At 42.2% G+C, this 22,583-nt stretch overlaps 1 protein-coding gene across 1 annotated transcript in view; it reads right to left on the reverse strand.

Annotated features, from left to right (window-relative positions):
* LONP1 (lon peptidase 1, mitochondrial) overlaps nt 1-22,583 on the reverse strand; it is an 843,750-nt gene that overhangs the window by 142,702 nt on the left and 678,465 nt on the right. Inside the window, exon 14 of the mRNA XM_044090626.1 lies at nt 17,654-17,794. Within this exon, the coding sequence (XP_043946561.1) occupies nt 17,654-17,794 (141 nt within the window). The remainder of the gene's footprint in view (nt 1-17,653; nt 17,795-22,583) is intronic.

Below are 22,583 nucleotides of genomic sequence, written 5' to 3' on the forward strand. Positions count from 1 at the left end.
GAGGCTGTGAGTCTCTGCTGTGTTGGGAGAGAGAGGGAGCTGAGACTGAAGTCAGTGCTTTAGGGGGAAGAGTGTCGGTACCTGTGGCTGAAACTGAAGACCAGGACAGTACATTCCTTGTCACCTTGAAGGCCGATCCTCCCAGCTCTGAGGATGCCCTCGCTCTGAAGATGCAGAGGCAGTCCTTGGCGCCGAGGAGATGGGCTCCGAGGCAGATGTGGGGTCCAAGCTCTCCCGAGCCGAAGCACTGAGAGGTAGGTTCGGAACCAAGGAAAGTTCGATTCCAAGCATCCTCCTTGGGCCAGACCGGAAAACTGAGGACCCTAGAACCCATGGACAGCACCAAAAGGGTCGGAGCGGATATCGGAACAGAGAGACCCACTGAGGTAGCTGGAACCAACCTTTCTATAACCCGAGGAACCGACATCTCTGGCTCCGAAGGCCCAGAGTGGCTCAGAGGAGGAACATCGACAGGGTGTAAGGGCACATTAGGCTCCGGAGCCGACTGGGACGGAGCCGAAAGTAAATTTGCTAGCACCGAAGTCTGAAGCAGTCTGCGCACCACTCTCTTGATGTCCTCATCAGAAAGGCTCCTACAGGACCTGGAGGATAGAGTGGGGGACCTAGATCGCTGAAAGATTGGCAACCTAAGAGTTGGGGAGACCGGTTGGAGTTCAGCTGACTGGCTCGGAGAGACAGGCTCAGTTATCAGCTCCGAAACTCCTGGAGCCTAAACTGATGGATCCACAATAGAAACCTCTGTCGGCACCGAGACCAGTGGAGCCGGTGAGGATGTAGTCATTTTGGCAATTTTGTCTGGCGGCTCCGACGACACAGATTGAGTTGGAGACCACTTTTTGGTTGATTTGGCTTTATCTTTTTTGGAGGAAGGAGATTTAGAGCTGGAGGATGAAAAAGTCAACTCCTCCTCAAAAGAATGCTTCAAAAGTCCTTTCAAGATAGGTTTGTTCTTACTCTCCTGAGGAACACAGGGACTAAAGGCATGACAAAACAAGCAAGACTCTTGGAGGTAAATAGCCCACAAACAGTACACACACAGATTGTGCCCATCCATTAAGGGCATTTCCTGGGCAAACTTTGTACATTTTTTAAAGCCCGAAGGCTTGTGATCCTTAGTTTCCTTAGACATAGTGCAAGAAACTACTAAGATAAGAATGCACAAGAACTACCGCCAAGTAGATAGACAGGCAACAGTAAAGACAAACAGGCAGACAGAGGACTAGGTCCTCTAACTTAAACGGGCCTAGCCCTAAGAGGAGAAGAAAGAGATAACTCGAGGACTAGGTCCTTCAACTTAAATGGGCCTAGCCCAGGGAGAGAGACAAACAGAACCGAGGACTAGGTCCTCTAACTTAAATGGGCCTATCCCAAGGTGAAAGGGAAATAGAAACAATGACAATAACAATCAGCACAAGAGAAGCAATGCAGGGATACAAGAAGGCAAACGGAAGAAAGGCCAATCAAAGCACAAACAGTAAACACAGAAAACAATGCAGCAAATTGTCTAAAACAGACACGGAATGCACTAACACACTAAACTATAGACTATAATTATTTTTAGTCAACAATTAACTAGCAAAAAAGTATTGAAAGTTTTGACTTAGCCACGGCCAAGAAGAAGCACGTCTGAGCTCAACGAGCGGCAAACAAGATCTGGGTTATGTTAGCGGTGCATCATGAGATACCTCATAGCCACGAGTCAACCAGAAGTTTTGGAGCTAGAGAATGGCCGAGTCGGAGCCGAGGTTTGGCTCTGATCCCAAGTGTAAGAATGAAGGTGAGATAGGACTACAGAATATCAGTGTGTTCTGAGTGAAATATACAAGGTACATTATAATTAACATTTAAAAGTACAACGGAAAGCAGTTCAGAGAAAACTATGAGAGGTTTGAAACTGTGAAGTGAATAATGTATATGAGCTGTTGCCTTCCCAGTAGCCTTAGTACTTTAATACATTCAACATAACAGTGCTCACTTTAGCTTACTTATCTAAAGGAAGCCTGTGAACTTTTTCTTATGGCTAAAAGTTTACAGACTGCAAGCTGTTCTTCATATAAGGGAGGGAAGTAGAAATAAAATCAGAAGAGAAACAATAAGACTAAGTGTAAGTGGGAACACTGGCTCTATCATATGCTTTGACAAAGGTAGCCTAAATTTTAGAATGAGTGACACACAGGAGTGTAGCTGTCAATCTGGAGCAACAGTGCCTGTTTGGAGGAGTAAAATTAGTTTTTGGACAATGCATAGAGTTGTTTCTGTTTGAAGTTAAAAGAGGATGGGGATGTGAAAAGTCAATTTAGTTTTTTGCCTGAGTGTTTTCATTGAAGAAAAAAGACTTTAAATGTGATACAGATTCAAATGGAAATGAGAAGAAACAATTCCATAAATGATCAGCCTGCCAAACATTAGTATATGCATGCAAGCTACAAGCTGGAAATAAAAATTCAAAAGAATGGTCATATACAATATGTGAAAGTAATAGCTTTTTTATCACAATGGCTACTTGGTCAATATTAAAGTATGTAAACTGACTTACAGGTATAGAAAAAAGCAAAAGGAATATTAAATTGCATTAACAGCCTTAGGAAGCAAACAGCTATGTTACACGACAAACATTCAAATAAAAATGAGCATGTGAATTTAAAAAAAGGATTTCACAGTGGGCACTTAGCAAAATTTCAGGAACAGAGGAAAATTGCTAGAGGGACTCCAACAGTAACAGATCTGGGGAAAAAGACAGTGGTAGATTTAAATTAAACTAAATTTAAATTAATTTAAACTATTAAATGAAAACACACTGTCACAAAATTCTGTTCACCGAGTAGTTTTGATAGATTGTGGTACAGTAAGGATAAGGAAATATCTTAGGGGGGAGGGCTGGAATTTACTGGAAAAAATTAGCAAAGCAACCAAGATACTGGGAGCAATTATCTTGGGAGGGAAAGGTAGATGAATGGGATGATGCTAAGCAGAAGCTTGGATTGCAGGTTGGAGATGCTGCCTTTCCTACTAGGGACAAACTGAGTAGTCAAAGAGAAAGGGATAGCAGAGCGCTAAATGAAAGGCCAGCTCTGGTAAAAATTTTAGTGGAATCTAGAGCAGATGCTGTATTAAAAATGGATAATTAGTACGGCATATAAAATTTTGCATGGTACCTATAAGAATCAGTTCATCAAAGGAGGTTATAAAACACTGAGAAAAGAGCAACTTACAAAGGAAAAATGGGAGGACATCTGTATGCATCCCAAGTATGAAACAAAGTTCAGAAGCTTTAGGATTTTTTCGGGGAGATGGTCACACAGGAATTTTTATACTCCAAGCAGACATCAAACTCTGGTTTTCAGGCTAGCTGTGGGGTTCTGAACAGCAGGAAGTCCCAAGATTACATACTGCAACACTGACCGTGAAGAACATATGGTGGATTTGTCAGTCCAACCTCTCTCTGGGAAGCAACTTTCTAGCACCAAGTCCAAAGGTGACAGTGACCAGAGACGGCTCTGTCCTAGGATGGAGGGGGCAATATTTGGAGTGCATATTGTAAGGTACTTGGTCATCCTTGGAGTCCAAACTGCACAACTGCATTCTAGTAATGAGGGGTGTCCATTTTCCACTGCAGGCATTTCAGGACTTTCTCCCATCTGGTGCAACTCTAACATACTGTAACAAAATCGCAGTAGTATAATATATAAAGCAAATCACCATAATGCTCGAATAATGTCAGCACACAGAATTATTAAAGGTTTATTGATAATGATGTAACTGGGTCTTGTATTTATTAAGGATCGGTGGAGTTGCTCTGTGTAGTTCTGATAAAGTTTTGTTTATGAAAAGACAAAAGTGTTTTAATGACGCAAAAGCAAATCAATGGGGACTTCATTCCTACTCCCTATCTCAAGAGGCCACTAGACTACTGGAATGAGTCATTGCTATGAATTGCATTCTAAAATCTAAGGTCTGGACATTTCCCTTGTGTACTGGCTAAATTACTGTCAACTAAATCCCTAAGAGTGGCCTCATCAATCACCAGCATGGATGCTATTCCATGACAGTGAAAGCCTTGTAGCGACTTCCTCAAATCCCCAAAGCCATCTTCAAATGCAGCAGATTCTTTTCCATCTTTCTTCCCTCTTGAGGATGTCACAGAGATGCACTTGTCCGGGCATGGCTTCCCATCTCCTTTCATTTCCCATTCTTTCCAGGGTTTTGTAGACAGCCAAGTCTTGCAAAAAACAAAGTCATCCTAACCGTGCACACTTGGCTCCAATGCATGTGGTTCCCTCTACTTTGGCATCATCTGTTGAAAAGGTCTCTTCTCCTTAAGCAATTCAAGAACCTGCTTTCTCAATCATTCAACAAGTCTCACTCAGACATTTGTCCACTCAAGTTAACCTATTGACTTCTCTAATTTCAGTGATGGCCAATGACCCTTCACAGCAGAACAAGCTGGTCAAGTTTCTCATTTTTGCCCAGATAACTGGCACTAGGAAAACACTAAGCAAGTGGACTTGCTTGTCCTTTCGTATCATGGCTAGAGGTCTGAATCCTTTCACAACCCTTATTCCAAGCATTTTGGAGCATTTTGTGCAGATCTTTGATTCAAGACTTAGCCTTTCATTATATCAAACCTTCATCAAGCCTAGGAGTCTGTTTTCTTAGCTTGTCTTAAATTCTGAAAAACCTTCATGATGGATATATTCATGCTTCATCCTCAATCATGTCTCCAGTTCCACCCTAGCACCTTTTCTCTGTTTAGGAGAAACTAATTCTTACTCTACTTGAAGTAGCTTTTTTTCTGTCGAACTAAAGTATCTTACATTGGAAACTCTTCCTTTTTTTCCTTTTGCTCAGGATTACTATCCCCGTCAACAAATGCAATAAACAAATTGTTACCTCACAGAGAAGGATCTCAGAACTTCAAATCTTGAGTGCTAATCCCCTCTTCTGTCTGATTCTTCTCCAAGTACACAGTCTCCCTTATTTATAATGAAAGTAGCCAAAGAAGCTAAGAGTCAGTATTCTTCCCGAATTATTCCAGCTTTGGGGAATATCAGTCGCAGGTTTTACTTGGCCCGAGCAACATTCATGAGGAAGGACCTCCAGCAGTTAAAGAGAAGAATGGTTTCTAAGGTGTCAAACCAACCCTTTCTATTTGGCATTTTTACTATAAAAAATTTTGTTGTGAAAAATATGGCAAACCCTTGCAAGACACAGCAAATGCTTATTTTACTGTGATTGCTGTCACATCACAAGTTTTCTTCAAAGATGTTGCCATGGACAGCATCTGAGCAGCTGGTATATCGGTATCACTAAATAGTATTACAAGACACCACCAGCTAGATGAGACCACTAGGATGAGGTTACTGTTATGTGGACAGTCTTCCAAGAAAACCCAACAAAAAGGTCTAGCTTGGGACTCTGTCTTAGAAATGACAGAAATAAAACTCCTAGCATCAGATATGAAAGTTGTGTACTTACTTTAATGACACAGCTGTCATGACAGTTTTATCTAAGCTACCATTCCCATATACTCCTTCCTTTTGCCCTGGGCCTCATATACAACTTTTCTGGTAGGGGACTGGTTCTTAGCCTGAAGTCTTACTGTGTTGTGTTCCACCTTTTTGGGCTTCAGAGACCTGAAGAGGGGTCATAATGCACTGCACATTATGGATAGAGGGGAGGGGCTAAGACAGCCTGGAAGAACCGTAGGTGTCAGGCTAAGTTCTGCTGGTCTTAGTCCTAGAGGTGACAGAGATGAAACTGCAAATGCACATCTTTCACAATGGTAAGAATATGACTTTTATTTTCTTCTTAACATCTGCTGAACATCCGCACCCTGAATGAGAAGGCTAACAAAAGTATCTGTCATCAGTACCACAAGTGCTGGAGGTTTTATTGCCAACCACAATGGAAATGGTCATTGTTTGAAAAGCAGGTTGGGTAACAGAAGAATCATTTTGGTGGAGCTGGATTTGAAGAGGTCAGCTCACTTACCACCAAGGGAAAGCAGTGTGGGTTTAGCCTGTTGTAGAAATCCAATCACCAAACAGATACCCAAAGTACAGCAACTTTGGTGTTAAAGCAATATCCTAGGGTGCAAGTATTTGCTTGTCCTAGGGCACAAAGGAAAATGCATATACAGCAGGTTTTTGCAGCAGTGTGTAAATGTAGCCCACAGATGCAGAGTTTTATTGTGATGATCATAATACTAACCTTCCTTCTGATGGGTGAAAAAAATCTACAGGCACATAAAAAAATCAATCGGCTCAGGGAGCATTTGTTCACTATATACAAGGGAAATATTAAGTTGAAATGTATATTACAAATCAGATCAATACTTTCAACTGCCTCATTTGTTGGGGCAGTGACTGAACCCTGAATAGAATGTAGGCAGATTGAGGACTGAGTAGCAGACTGACAGGATACTCATGAGGTGCAACTGGTAGGACATGGTGGCTGGACTGCTAGATGGCTGAGGCTTGTCAAGAGCCAAAAACAAAAAAAATGCAATTAACTCATTACAGCCTAATGACGTCTCCAGGCATTTGTGTAGTTACATGGCACTGATGCCTCTAGGCATCAAATATTTCTTGTTCATATTTGTATTAATAATTCCAAAATCATGCTACACACAGTACATTAAAAGATTCATCTTAAAGCTTACATGATGGCAAACACAAGTGTATTGATATAGGACTTCTGACTAGTGCAGTTAAGAGAAATACTGGGTATTATTTGTATTATAAATCAATTTCTTTTTTCTCTAAATATCTCAACAATCACGTGACGCAGACAGAACTGCAAAGACTCATAAGAAAGCTCACAGCTGTTTGAAGAAAATGTTGCTGACAGTATATGTGAAACTTTCAGTCACTGACATAATTGCTAGCTCTTAATACATTATGAAAATTAATTTTTACTGTGTTTATTGGGCTTATAAGATCCAGTTTAAGACTCAGCACTGAATGAATAAATGTAATCAGTATAAAGACTGTTTTGTGTGGAACAGTTTGCAGTTTACAGTTCTCTAATAACAGTTAAAGGAGAACAGCACCCATAGACTGAAACAAATATGTTTAGTCATAGCTTCAAAGATTACTACTAGGCTAACTGCCCTAGTGAGCTATTTTAAGCATACCGATCTTGTAGCCCAGGCAGGTATGACCCTAGCCCTGAGTAGCGTTCTGCCATCGCCCAGAATGATACCGCAGTACAAGGACAAAATGATTGACCTCTCTGCTAGGGATGACATGGTCGACAGACCATGATGCACCTGTCGCCCCTGGGATTCCGGATACTGGCTAAGGCTCTTGCTGCCCCTATAGTGCCTTTTTTAGGCAAGGTTCAAATAACAAATTCACCACCATAACAGGAACAGGCAAGCAGAAACTGAGGGTAATGCTACTCAATGCTAGAAGTTTAAATCTCAAAATGCACTCGAGGCACTCCTTAAAATGGAGAACATCAATATCTGTGCAGTGACTGAGACCTGGTTCAAGGCTCCAGACAGCACCCCTGCACTACCAGGCTATAACTCATACCACACTTTTCAGCCATGTAACCTGGACCAAAACACCAAAGGCAGAGGTGTGTCCATATTCATTAAGGATATCCACACCTCCAGGCTAGTTGCTCAGCATAATACATCCAAGGTTATCAAAGTGCAACTAACTCTGGGCAAAACTGCAATCCAAATTGTAGCTTGCTACAGATCCCTCACCATGCCCCAGGATTCCCACTCCTCTTTTCTTGATGTACTGGAAAATATTAGGGTTCAACCAAACACCCTAATAATGGGCGACTTCAACTACCCCACCATTAACTGGGAAAACTACTCATGTACCAGCTCCTTAGCTCAACGCTTTCTGGAATTCATAAACTCCAATGCCCTGGATCAACTTATCCACACCCCCACCAGGGGCAACAATATCCTAGACCTAGTCATTACCAACATGAGTGACCAGTGTTCCACACCTGAAGTCAACTCCTCGTTGGTCCGATCCGACCATAAGCTAATCACCCTTGATATCCACATCCCGCTCCTACCCCCCATTAAGGAAACCACAGTAAAAATTTTCTCCAAAGCCAACATCATGCTTCTTAAGACAGAAGTGGTGAACTTTATGACACCCATGCAAGATGGACAATACAGTTACAACTGCTGAATCCTACATAAATGCACTCTATAAGCACTTACATGAGGGCATGGATTGTGCTATCCCAAACAGAACCAAGACGCTATCCTCCAAAAAAAGGAAGCCAATCTGGTGGTCCCCTGCCATAAACAAACTGTACAACAGAAGGAAGAAACTGTTGCAAAAGAGAGCAAAATCTCATGAGTGGAGGAGCTCCGTGGTCAGCCTAAGTAAGAAGCTGAGATCCCTTATAAGATCCTCCAAAGCTAGCTACGAAAACAAAATTGCCACCGACTCTAAAGACAACCACAAAGCATTCTATAGCTATGTCAAGAATCTCAATGGCAACACTCGGATCTGCTCTGAGTTACAGCACAATGGCACTAAATATACAGAACCAACTGATATTGCCAACATCCTGGCAGATAGGTTCAGTGCTAACTTTACTCCCCTCTTACCCCCAAAAGGGCCCATATCTATATAGGAAGAATGCAGAGTTCCTGTAATCACAACTACTCGGGTAAAAGCTGCACTTTCTAAAGCCAAAAACACAGCATCCATGGGACCGGACAACATCTCAGGCTGCGTTTTACACAAACTTCAGAACGAACTGCCTCCCCACTTAAGCACCATGTTCAATAATTGCCTTGCATCAGGCTTTGTGCACAATGAATGGCGCACAGCAACAGTTAACCCACTCCACAAAAGGGGTGCCACCACTGATCTCGGGAACTATCGACCTATTAGCCTGACGAGTCTGGTCTGCAAGGCCATGGAACATATCATTATGGAACTCATAAACAAAGACATTGGTAACCTCCAAACTCTGGATCCCACCCAGTTCGGGTTTGTGAAAGGCAGATGATCATGCCTCCTGAACCTGATCGACTTCTTTGAGGCAGTCACCAAAGCCGTAGATGAGGGTAAGGTGGTTCACACAGCCTATCTTGACCTCGCCAACACCATCCCCCATTCTGAAATTATAGCTAAACTCACTAAACTAGGTATAAATCCCTACGTAATAAGATGGGTTGCCAACTGGCTCATTGACAGAACCCACACCGTAAAAGTTGCAGACTCCAAATCTGACCTCAAAGCAGTGAGAAGTGGAGTAACACAGGGTTCAGTCCTAGGACCTCTCCTGTTTTGTATCTACTTCTCTGAAGTACAGGCTAACACAGAAGGCCTCTGGCTAATGAAGTTCGCAGATGACTGCAAACTAGGAGCCATAGTCAAGTCCCCAAATGATGTGGACATCCTACAGAAGGGCCTCACTGAGACAGATGCCTGGTGTCAGGGCCATGGCCTCAAGCTCAATGCCAAAAAGTGCAGTGTCATCCCCTTTGGTAAAAACTCTGTACCCATGAACTACCACATAGGCAGCAATCTACTTAATACCGAATGCGTGATAAGTGACCTTGGGACCCAGGTGGACAGTAGTCTCTCCTTTGATAGTCACATCGCCACAGTAGTCAGGAAGTCCTTCTACATGGCACACCTCACTGTAAAAGGGTTCTCATCCAGGAAAAAAAGAGGTCATTGTTTCCTTCTACTAGACACTCATTAGACCCATTATAGAGTACAACGCCCCTTTCGAAATGTACCTCACAAGACATCTGCAGCAGCTGGAAAGGCCACAGAAGTACCTCACAAAGAGGAATACTAGCCTTAAACAAATGCACTACACTGACCCCCTCAAAAAACTTCAGCTTTACTCCATAGCATATCGCCTACTCCGAGGTGATCTCTGCCTAACATATAAAGCTATGTCAAACCCAGAGCTGTTGGACATGCTACACCTAAATAAATCTCAATCCCTCCGAGCTACACGCTCTAGGGACCTAAACCTTTTCACCACAATAAACAGGACATGCTGGAGGGATAGATTCCTGTCCCAGAGACTTCCCATACTCTGGAACAGGCTACCCATCTATGTCAAGCAAAGTTCTTCATTAGCACTCTTCAAGAAAAATCTTGATGAGTGGATGGGAAATAGGAAATACACCCCGGGGATCACTTCTGTGTCTCTGCTCGACAGTGGCACATGAAAATAACTTTCTTGGGTGGCATAAGCCAGGGAACCTTGTTGGCTAGGCTTACGTAGGCCCTTGGGCCAACAGCCTAGTACCTACCTATGAACCTGCACCCTGTGTTTATAAGGCAAGTACCTTAACCATTATGCCATACCTAAACCTCCCCATCATGTCTTGATATTTCCTGCATTTTAACACCACTTTTGGTCTCTCTCTCTCTCTCTCTCTCTCTATATATATATATATATATATATATATATAGGTTCATAGGTTCATACTAGGCTATCTGCCCAAGGGCATTTATAAGCCTAGCCAGAGTTTTGTGGCTTTCGCCACCCCTTTAGTTTGGAGGATACTATGCCCATTATTTTGCTGTGCCTCTGTCAAGCAGTGACACTGAGATAATCCCTGGGGTATATCTGCGATCTCCCATCCATTGGTCAAGATTTCTCTTGAACAAAGCCAGCGAGGTGCTCTGCCTCACATGTACCGGGATTTTGTTCCACAGCATAGGGAGTCTCTGGGTGATGAATCTGTCCCTCCAGCACGCCCTATTAATAACCGTGTCAAGGTTTAAGTCTCCCGCCCTTGTAGTGCTGAGGGATCTAGATTTTTTGAGGTGAAGCATGTTCATCAATTCTGGGTTGGACATGGCCTTGTATGTCAGGCACAGGTCACCTCTGAGCAGACGGTAAGCGACTGAATAGAGCTGGAGTTCCTTCAGTCGGGCAGCATAGGACATATTTTTGAGACCCTTTATCCTTTTGGTGAGGAACTTTTGGGGCCTTTCCAGTTGCTGCAGGTGTCATGTCAGATACATTCCGAATGGGGCATTCTACTCAATCATTGGTCTGATGAGTGATGAGTACAGGGGGACGATGACTTCCCTTGATCTAGATGTGAATCCCTTCATGATCAGGTGGGCAATGTAGAAGGTCTTCCTAACTACTTTGGCAACGTGAGTGTCAAATGAAAGGTTACTGTCAACCTGGGTCCCCATATCCCTGATAACCTCTTCTGTGCTTAGTGGGTTGCCGCCTATATGGTAGCTAGGGGTAACCTTGTTTTTCCCGAAGGGTATGACTATGCATTTTTTGGCATTTAACTTTAGGCCATGGCTCTGGCACCAGTTATCCGTTTCTATAAGACCCTTCTGAAGGATATCTGTGTCAGATGTGTTCTCAACTATGGCCCAGTTTGCAGTCATCTGCAAATTTTGTCAGCCATAATCCTCCTGTGTTTGCTTGTACTTCTGAAAAGTAGATGCCGAACAGGAGAGGGCCCAGGACTGAGCCCTGTGGGACACCACTTGTGACAGGCTTTGAGTCTGACATGGCGCCAGCAACTCTGACCCTGTGGGTTCTGTCACTTAGCTAGTTTGCAACCCATCTTGTGACGTATGGGTTTACATTTAAGCTGATGAGTTTTTCAATGATACCTGAGTGGGGTATTGTGTCGAAAGCCTTTGCCAGGTCGAGGTAGGCTGTGTGGACTGCCTTTCCCTCATCAATGGCCTTGGTGACTGTTTCGAAAAAGTCAACCAAGTTTAAAAGGCATGATCTGCCTTTGACAAAGCCAAACTGGGTCAGATCCAAAGTCTGCAAGTCTCCTATGTCTTTATTTATGAGTTCCATTATGATCCTCTCCATAGCTTTGCAGATCAAGCTTGTCAAGCTGATGGGACGGTAATTTCCAGGGTCGGTGGAGGCACCGCCTTTGTGAAGTGGGACCACACTTGCCGTACGCCACTCCTTAGGCACATATCCTGAGGTGAGGCTAAGATTAAACAGCTGCCCTAACTGCGGGTTTAATTCCTCATTGAGTTCATGGAGCACACATCCGGGGACACCAACAGGTCCCATGGATGCTGTGTTTTTTGCCTTGGAGAGAGCAGTTCTCACCTGAGCGTTAGAGATGTTTGGGGGGCTATAATTCTCTGGTATAGATATCTCACTTTTTGGGGGGAGGGGGGGAGAAGTTTGCACTGAACCTGTCAGCCAGTATGTTGGCAATGTCTGTAGGTTCAGTAATTTTTACATAATTTTGAACTAATTCTGAGCATATCTGGGAGTTTCCTCCCAGGTTTCTAACATAGCTAAAGAAGGCCTTATGATTGTCCTTTGAGTGCTTAGCGACTTTTCTCTCAAAATTTGCCTTGGATGATTTTATGAGAGATCTTAGTTTTTTACTTATAATGATCAAGGGTGTTTTCCCTTTTAAGGATTTTGCTCTATCTTGTAGTAGCTTCCTCCTTTTGTTGTAGAGCTTGTTTATGGCTGGGTTCCACCAGACTGGACGCTTGCCTTTGGTACAAAGAGTCTTTGTTTTGTTTGGGATTGCCTGATCCATGCAGTCCTGTAGGTGCTGGTAGAAGGCATTTGTAAGTGATTCAGCGGCTTGAGTAATGGTTTCCGCAGGCTCAGGGGCCTTAAAAGAGACCACACCAGTCTTTAGAAGTGTGAAGTCGGCTTTTGAGAAGTTCTTCACTGTGGTCTTTTTTATCTCAGGTGGGGGCGGGATGTGGACTTCCAGTGAGATTAGTTTATGGTCTGATCTCACCAGTGAGGGGTATACTTCCGGTGTTGAACATTGTGACCCCATGTTCGTGATGATGAGATCTAGTATGTTTTCTCCTCTTGTGGGGATGGTGACTAGTTGTTCCATGGCATTTAAGTTTATGAACTCTAGGAACCTTTGGGCTAGAGTGTTGGGGCTTGAGTAGTGATCCCAGTCTATATTCGGGTAGTTGAAATCACCTAGTATGATGGTGTTTGGAGATACATTTATCCCCTCCAGTGTTTTCAGGAAAGCTATGTGAGGTTCCTGAGATTGAGAGGGTGGCCTGTAACATGCTACAAATTGCAGAGCAGTCTTGCCTATGGTTAATTGCACCTGGATGGTCTCCGATGCATCGTGCGTTGTCACCAACCTTGAGGTGTGGGTGTCCTTGATGAATATAGACACCCCCCCCTCCTTTCTTGGTGTTGTCCGGATTTTGGGGCCGGAACGCATGATATGAGGTAAAACCTGATAGTGCTGGGGTGCTCTCGGGAGCCTTGAACCAGGTTTCAGTCACAGCACAGACATCGATGTTCTCCATACTGAGAAGGGCCTCGAGTGCGTGCATCTTGAGGTTGAGACTTCTGGCATTGAGCAGCATTACCCTTAGTTTTTCCTTTTTGTGTTCTAGGGTGGTAGGTTTAGAATTTGAGCCTTGCCTAAAAAAGGCACTATGGGGGTGGCAAGAGCCTTTGCCAATATCCGGAAGCCCAGGGGTGACAGGTGCAAGCAGTCCCTTGCGAAGCAGCGTGGCTTGTCCAGCATGTCATCCCAGGCAGACAGACATTGGATCCCCTTTGAATGACACCAGAGTTTAAGCCAATTATTAAAGCTGATCATCTTGTCTCTGTATTGTGGCATCATTCTTGGTGAAGGTAGGATACTGCTCAAGGTCAGGGTCATACCTGCCTGGGCTACACAATCAGAGAGCTCCTCTGTGTCTCTTTTCATGTAGTCCAAGGAGGTACGTCTCAGGTCGTTCACACCAGCGTGGAAAATGACAGAGTCGTACTTGTACCTGCTGTTGAGAGACCTGAGTGCTTGCGTTATGTTGCGGATTCTAGCGCCCGACAGGCAGCTTACTGTGACCTTTTCCTTGCTCAATCTGGTGAGCGGGACGTCAGTGTGTCTGACTATGGAGTCACCAATGACGAGTGTGTCTGGCATTGTGTTTGGCCTTAAGGGCTGTGACTGTTTGGCACACTGACTATGTGGTCTATGTGTCTCATGTGTTGTGTCCTGAGGTGGCAGTTGTTTGGTTGTCTGCTTTGGTGGCCTCTGCTGTTTTGGTAGATTTTTGATCAGAGCCTCCAATTTGTCTTTGTGTATTTATGTGTATGATTTGAATTTGTGATAGTACTATGTGAGACTGGGTTTGTGGTGTGTGTGGTTACCTTCTCCTCCTGTCTGGTCTTACCAGTCCTATGTTGAGAGAGCTCAGCCTCCAGTTTGGCTATATAGTTGCATCTCTCGCATGTATTTGTGTTTTGTGGGAGAAGGAGTGGGTTGTCCGTGTACATGAGACAATTGTAACATTGCCTCAATATTCCCAGATTCACCAGCTGAGCAGGAGAGGACACTAGCAACCGATCCCTCGACATGCTAGAAGGAATAGACAAAGACTTTAAAAAGACTCCGGGGGATGTGGGTGATCGAAAAGGGGTTTTTGGCTGGTGGGGTACTATGTATAATAAAAGTGCTATATCAAGTAAAAAAATACTTTAGGAGCAAGTGCTAGGCTTTACAGATAGAGAATAGTCTACTTAGGAATCAAGTAGAGCTGAGCTATTTAGATATAGAATACGCTGCTGGTTAGATCAGCAGTACAGTTCAAGGAAGGCTGTTTTAAGGGAAAATTTGAAGAGTGGACTTTAGGTAGCCCGAATAGATTAACCGCCGCTGCTCTTGTGTGCTCCTGTAGCAACTCCGCGCTAAAGCGTGCTTTATAGCAGGGGGCTGGAAAAGGCAGGAAATGACCCAAAATGGCCAATGAATTACCAGTTACTGTCTCAAACCAATCTTCTGAGGACAAACAGGCAGATCAGTACTCCCCACTCTCACTGGTGAGTAAAGAAACTTCCCTCTGGCCACACAAGAAAATGGAGGAACACAGGAACCAAATACAAAGCCCAGGGATCAGCAAAATCTGATCACTGGAACAACTAGCTAGGAAAGTAGAAGTATTTTTTTTGTTTTTTTTCAAGTTCTTTTACACACACAGACAGAAAATACAGTAAATGCTTGGTTTTTCGACTAAATGCTATCAAAGGCTAGTACACTTGAGTGTATTAGCCTGTAGGTTAACTTATAAGCAAAACTTAAGCTAAGAAGTGCAGCCAACAAATTAAGCTCAGAAAAACAGAGAAAACAGGTAATATCACAATAATATATGCAGAAACAGTGGTCGAAATGCACAAAAGGTCGAAAAAAGCAATAAAAATGTTTAAAAAATACTTAGAATCAGGAAAGTCGCTTTTTCTGCTCTCTGCTGCTTTAGGAACTCTGCAGGGGACCACGAGGAGCTATGCCAAGTTCTCTAATGCCAGAAAAGCCCGCCAAAGCGTGCTTTATAGCAGGGGACTGGAAAAGGCAGGAAATGACCCAAAATGGCCAATGAATTACCAGTTACTGTCTCAAACCACTCCTCTGAGGACAGACAGGCAGATCAGTACTCCCCACTCTCACTGGTGAGTAAAGAAACTTCCCTCTGGCCACACAAGAAAATGGAGGAACACAGGAACCAAATACAAAGCCCAGGGATCAGCAAAATCTGATCACTGGAACAACTAGCTAGGAAAGTTAGGAAAGCAGAAGTATTTTTTTGGTTTTTTTACACACACAGACAGAAAATACAGCAAATGCTTGTTTTTTCGACTAAATGCTATCAAAGGCTAGTACACTTGAGTGTATTAGCCTGTAGGTTAACTTATAAGCAAAACTTAAGCTAAGAAGTGCAGTCAACAAATTAAGCTCAGAAAAACAGAGAAAACAGGTAATATCACAATAATATATGCAGAAACAGTGGTCGAAATGCACAAAAGGTCGAAAAAAGCAATAAAAATGTTTAAAAAATACTTAGAATCAGGAAAGTCACTTTTTCTGCTCTCTGCTGCCTTAGGAACTCTGCAGGGGACCACGAGGAGCTATGCCAAGTTCTCTAATGCCAGAAAAGCCCGCCAAAGCGTGCTTTATAGCAGGGGGCTGGAAAAGGCAGGAAATGACCCAAAATGGCCAATGAATTACCAGTTACTGTCTCAAACCACTCCTCTGAGGAATTTCACCTGGCCGAAAAACAGTATTCAAGGTATAAAACTGGGATTTTTTCCCCCCTCCCCAATGTCGTGCGACCCTGGAGTTGGTATATATAGTTGGGGGGGGGGCACAGCCCCCCACCAATTTTTGTTTAAAAGAAGAAAATAAAACAAAAAGTATGTTTGAATGTTTAAATGAAAATAGGTGGGGGGCTTCACCCCCCACACACCCCCTAACTATATATATATATATATATATATATATATATATATATATATATATATATATATACCAACTCCAGGGTCGCATAACATTGGGGAGGGGGACAAATCCCTGTTATTTACCTTGAATACTGTTTTTCAACCAAATGAAATTTCGATCAAATGAGTGTCTATCAAATGAAGTAGACCCATATATATATATATATATATATATATATATATATATATATATATATATATATACATACACACACACACACACACACACACACACACACACACACACACACAGTTGTTTTTAAAGACAAACATTGATAACCACACAGAATAGTATTCTATGTGCCTTTTCCCTGTGTTTTCAACACATTCTATTCACATTTACTTACAAAGTCCTCCCCCAGAAAAAAATAAATGGGTTAAATGCATCTTCAGTTAGCTGAGCTTCAGTGACTACACCTTTACAAATATGAAAGCATGCAACTGCCTTAAAAACATAAACAATCTGCTGTTAACAAGGCTATCAGAACTAACATAATTGTTAGAACTGTCCCTCTTTATGCTATACAACCTCCTGAGAAATGGATCCAAGCTGACAATTCAAGAGTCAAGTTATATTGCATCTAGAGTGGCACAGGGGTGCAGTGGGTTCACCTCATAGCAGAGGTTCAGTAGTTTAGTTCTTGGCCGGAGTGCCTTCTATGCAGGAAATGGTAGGAATAAATGGAAAATACATTCTGAAAGACATTTTGAAAAAATATATCTTTTCAACATATTACCACTAAGAATGGGCCCAGACGTATTTCAGCATTGTTGCAAAAGTTTTTTTTGTTCTTTAATTTTTAAAATTAGTACAAAGCTGATTAAAAAAACTGTTTTCCAAAACAACACTGGTCAATTAATTTGGCTAATTAATCAGTTTTGGTAGTTATACTAGCCAAATAATTACCCTAAAGTTTTCAAGTAAAATTAATGAAAAAAGTAATTAGGAAGTCAGAGGTCATGTTATTTGTCAGCATGACTTTTCAACTGTAATCCTCTTATAGAGGAAACAGGAGCTAGGTGGCCAGCCTATGTCCCATTCCTAACTACTCTATACAACCTCAGAATCATCAGTTTAACACACTCATTACTTTGAGTGGCGTGACTTAACACTAACATCTGTACAGATTAGTTTATGATTAATGAATTATCAGTGTAATATATAAATAATCCAAGTGACATACTGCCCAAGTATGACATACAGATAGATAATTTAAATATGATTAATAAATAAAAAAATATACACAGACAGATAATCATTTAAATATGATTAATAAATAAAAATATATTCTATAGCTTTTTAACACAAATTTAGCAATGTTTTAGGAGGCATACAGCTGCAAGAGACAGTCCACATCTTCCACACATGACAAGAAGTCATCCAAAAATAAGGTACCTTCTCCACTTGTTTCTGAAGGTTCCGGACTCCACTTTCTCTGCAGTACTGCTTGATGAGAACTGTAAGTGCATCAGGTGTGACTCTGACCTTCTCCTCATTCAGTCCACACATGGTTCTTGCCTGAGGCAGGAGGTATCTCTGTAGACAAAAAGCAGAGTATTTTACTTGTCTGAATGCTTGATGTCTCCTTCTGACACCTTACCACGAACCCCCTCGAATTTTGCTGTGACATACACGTGTACAGTATCAAGCTGCCTGCTATGCAATTTTTTAGGAAAATCTTCAAGGTACACCACCATGAGCTTGTACTGTATCAACAGTGATCTGAAGATGACTTAAGAAGCCGAAAGCGCTCATCTCAGCTGGGAATTTTGTGCGTTTTTAACACTTAAGAGTGTTTTTATCACTGTTGATACAGTACAAGCGCATGGTAGTGTACCTTGAAGATTTTCCTACTTTGTTGTAACGCTTTGGGACACCTTTGGCAGTTGGGGTCGATTGATTTTGTTGCTACGCAATTTACACCCAAAGTGATTTTTTTTTCTTGACACAGTACATGTTCTGCAATACCATGCTGTATGAAAACACTATATGCTCCAGCAACCTTAAATATGGTAAAGCAGAAGTAACCAAGGAGGCTATCACACCTAATTTCCACTAAAAAAATCATCCAGATGTTTTTTATTCCTCCCTAATGGCTCAGAGCAAGAGGTTCTCTGGTTCCGCTCTTGGATGGGGAGCTGACTGTGTGGAGTCTGCAAGCCCTCTCTGTATTTGAATAGGCTTTCCCCAGGTACACTGGTTTCAACTCATATCTCACAGACATGTAGTATGCAGACTAACAATTCTAAATGCCCCTAGGTGTGTGTCTATGTGTATGCATGAGATACAGAAGAAAGGTCTGGTGAGATACTTCCATCCTCTTTTTGCTAGTAAACTTTGCGGATGGTGGTTGTTCATAGTCCTCTACTGATGCATCTCATAAGGATGGACAGACCAATCCTCAAATGGCTGCTGCTGTGAAGAGTTTACTCCTTAATCCCCAGAAAGTCTTCAGTGATCCCTATTTGAACCTAAATGTTAATAAAGGCATAAATGGTATCAAGCTCCCAAGCTAGGCTTATACTGGCAACTAAACAAAACTAGCAAACGCTTTGCTTATAGAGCACAGTCTGTTTTTTCAAATTTTTCCCATTCTCTAGCTATACTTCCCTAATTTTTAAATAATTTGAAACCACAGATTATGCATCAGAGAAGTCCATCTTAGAGGCACAGGACTGCAACTCAAAAGCAGTACGCTGGATCGATTCTCTCCCAGGGATAAAAGAAGGATGAGCTAGAAATGTCCTGGCCAGGCAATCATAACGGGCTCAGTGCTACAGGCTGGAATCACATGAGCTAGAAATGTCCGGGCCAGGCAATCATAACGGGCTCAGTGCTACAGGCTGGAAACACGAGCTAGAAATGTCCGGGCCAGGCAATCATAACGGGCTCAGTGCTACAGGCTGGAATCACATGAGCTAGAAATGTCCGGGCCAGGCAATCATAACGGGCTCAGTGCTACAGGCTGGAATCACATGAGCTAGAAATGTCCGGGCCAGGCAATCATAACGGGCTCAGTGGTACAGGCTGGAATCACATGAGCTAGAAATGTCCGGGCCAGGCAATCATAACGGGCTCAGTGCTACAGGCTGGAATCACAATCTGAAGAAGAGAAAGAGTAAAAGTGAACAAAAACTTTCCTTTTTCTCCTTGTACAGAAGTAAATTTTATTTATTTGCAGTTTGTTTGTCAGGATAGTCCAATCGAGCCACAAGGAGCCCTTTTCCAATGGAGTCCTGGGGAGAAAAGCTCCAGAAAAATACAAATACATAGTACACATTGCACATTTACATTACAGATTATCTCATAGGAATACAAAATAAATATGATAAGAAAAGGTTAACAATGATTGAATATATCAGTACAGTTTGTAAGACAGCAATAAAAAACACTTTTTTTTACACACAAGTAGCAGCATAGGATAACAGTTAAGTAGTTGGTCAAATAGTTCAACAGAGCTGTGGAATTGTAGGAGTCAGTGATGGCGTACTTAGTTCTAGGAGAGTAGGAAGTGGTATTAGAAGGATTAGGTAGGATGGGAATAGGAGTGAGGACCTGCAATAGCACAGAAGTAACAGGAATTCTGTGAGGATGCCAAACTGATCCATCCCTGGGTTACCTTACTTTCCGACTAGTTGCATCTTACAAGATGCATGGAATACCATTGGGGTAGTACAGAATTACTAAAAAGGCAAATTTGCTAGGTTTAAATGGCCTACAAGGGCAGCTAGTCTAGTACTTACCTATGAACCTGTAAGTATGTGCCTGCAGTGAACATTTCTAGTGTAGCCAATATTCTTGTCTGTAATTTTACATGGAGAAAGTATAAAAAGGGACTATCCAGAAGAAAAATAAAAGGGAATAAAATTCTGCTCGCTCTGCAGAGAAATCTGTGTACACTGCATCTCCCTACTTAATGATCCACAGCAAAGTGATGACAGCAGTGCTCTGCAGCCAAACCTGAACGAACTGAGCATGTGCTACAAGGCTACTCAGCCAAACCTCAACAACAGTTACATGGCAGCTAGACTGTTGGACACAAGAGTCTCCCATAACAGCATCTAAACAGAAAAACAGGCACTCACCCTTAGCATTTAATGCGATGTAGGGGGCCAGGGACATAATCCATCACAATACATGTGCTGTTCTGGAAAAGCAGTTTTAATACCTCAGCAAATGGTACAAGTTTGTACAAAGACTACCATCTCAGAGACCAGAAGCAAATGCATTTCATTAATAGCTGGATGACAGTAAGTGAAGATGTGAAAAAATAGTGCTTTGCTGATGGTTAATAAGGAGCAGGCAAAGTCAATCAAGTTCTATGCCCAAAAGAGTCGAGACTTGCTTGCAGCCTGCTGACTTCTTCCCCAAATTCAAGCAGCTATGAAGGCCCTAAGTGTACATTTTGAAACTGGAGTTAATAATAATTATTTAATGCAAGTATTTTCATTGGGAATGCAGAAAAGAATATTAAGAAAATACCCTTTACATACTGGGAGAGGTGAACTAGTCTACCTGTTGAATGGATGCAGATGAGTTCTGAAGATGGTGCTGCCATAAGTTCCTGCACACTAAAACATATATCCTGTTGACATTGCCCAATCTTATAAATACTGAAAGGATCTCAACATAAGAATGTGACACAACAAAAGGCCACCAAATGTACAAGTTAAGTAAATAACATGTACTCAAACAAGTGACTAAGATCTGAAGTATTATATAAATGAATCCAGTTGGAAAGACAAAGCAGATAAGTGTCATTCCACGGTACACGTTGGTATTGAGTCCCTACCTTAAAAGTAACACTTCATTTTTTAATGGGATGCAAAAGTATTCTCAGCCAAGCAACAGTGTAATAAAAGGATTAGATGTCTACGGACAAGATTAAAGGAACAATTACATATTATTTTGGAATGTAAATGACCTTACAGGTACAGACAAAAAAGGAGTACTGATTTATATTAAGAAATTTGGAGTGTAAATAGTAGTGACACAGGAGTCATACTTTGAAAAGAAATGGACATCTGAATTTCATCAAGAAAGCATTTCAGGATGAATATTCAGCAGAATATCAGCGACAAATGAAAAGAGTGGTGGTAATACTAATTATTGGAGAGGTTCTAATAGTAACAGAAGAGCAATAAATAATAACATGGGTGGAGCAATACACGGGCATGTATTTATATTCCACTAAAAACTGCAAACATGGTGCTTAAGAATTTTTTATAGGAGAAACAAATCAGCTTTCAGCAGAGAATATTACTTAAAGGTAGCGTTGCCACCCCTCCATTTTTTTTTCGGAGTGCCCGGAAATCAGTAGGGCACTCCGGTTCTCCGGTTCTTGCTCTCGGAGTCCGGAAATAGCGACTTGTCGTCAGCGTGTATTGTAAAAAAAAAAAAAAAAAAAAAAAAAAAAAAACATTCCCGTCTTGCACTCTCGTTGATTGGCTGCTTGCTGCAGACGAGGCTCGTGCAGCAAGCAGCCAATCAACACGTAGAATTGCAAGTCAAATCCCCGCAAAGCCCGCGAAAATTACTGCATAAAAAGCGGCGCTTCAGCTACTAATTTTACCTTTTACTCTCTACTGTAAAAGGTGGTGCTTAAGATCTGAAATTTCTTGGACGTCTTAGGTGAATTGCTGGTTCGTTAGCCCTGCTGCCTGGAAGGATTGCCCTAGCCCTGCTGCCTGGAAGGATTGCCCTAGCCCTGCTCCCTGGAAGGATTGCCTAGCCCTGCTGCTTGCCTTGCTTGCTGGAGTCTTGCCCTGGAGGAGAAGTGCTGTGGACTGGCCGACTGGGTGGTGTTGTGTTCCCCTGCTTGCTGGCCCTTTAGCTGCCTGTTCTCTTCTGCCGCTGAGAGCTTGTTTAAGTAGCCCTGCTGCTGATTTTTCTGGAGGTAAGTGGAATTTTTTTAATGGATGAATTCTTTGGAATTAAGGTAGATTTTCAAAGATTAGTGTGACAAGGGGAATGAAATATTGCCAGCACAGCTACTAGTGAATTTTTTAAATATTACATTTATATTAATTCACTAGCTGTGCTGGCACTATCTCATTCATTGATGGTGACAAGATGTGTGTAACTGTATCTAGATGTTCAACATGTGGTGATTATTAACTAGAACAGTTTCTAATCTGGTTTTGGACTTGGTTGCAGTGAATATATAATGACTTCATGATTTGTATAAGATGCTTGGACTGTAGATCTGTCTTTTCTAGTCTGTCATCACCGTGATGTTTACCTTGACCTGTGTTTCTTCCTAGGGTGTCTATGTCGTACAGTCTTCATATTATAGTGAGGCTTAAATGTAGCTTTTTGTCTAGTT

Source organism: Protopterus annectens, chromosome 13.part0, assembly GCF_019279795.1.
Source record: "Protopterus annectens isolate FY-2018-M chromosome 13.part0, PAN1.0, whole genome shotgun sequence".
In the NCBI taxonomy this organism is placed as follows: domain Eukaryota; kingdom Metazoa; phylum Chordata; order Ceratodontiformes; family Protopteridae; genus Protopterus; species Protopterus annectens.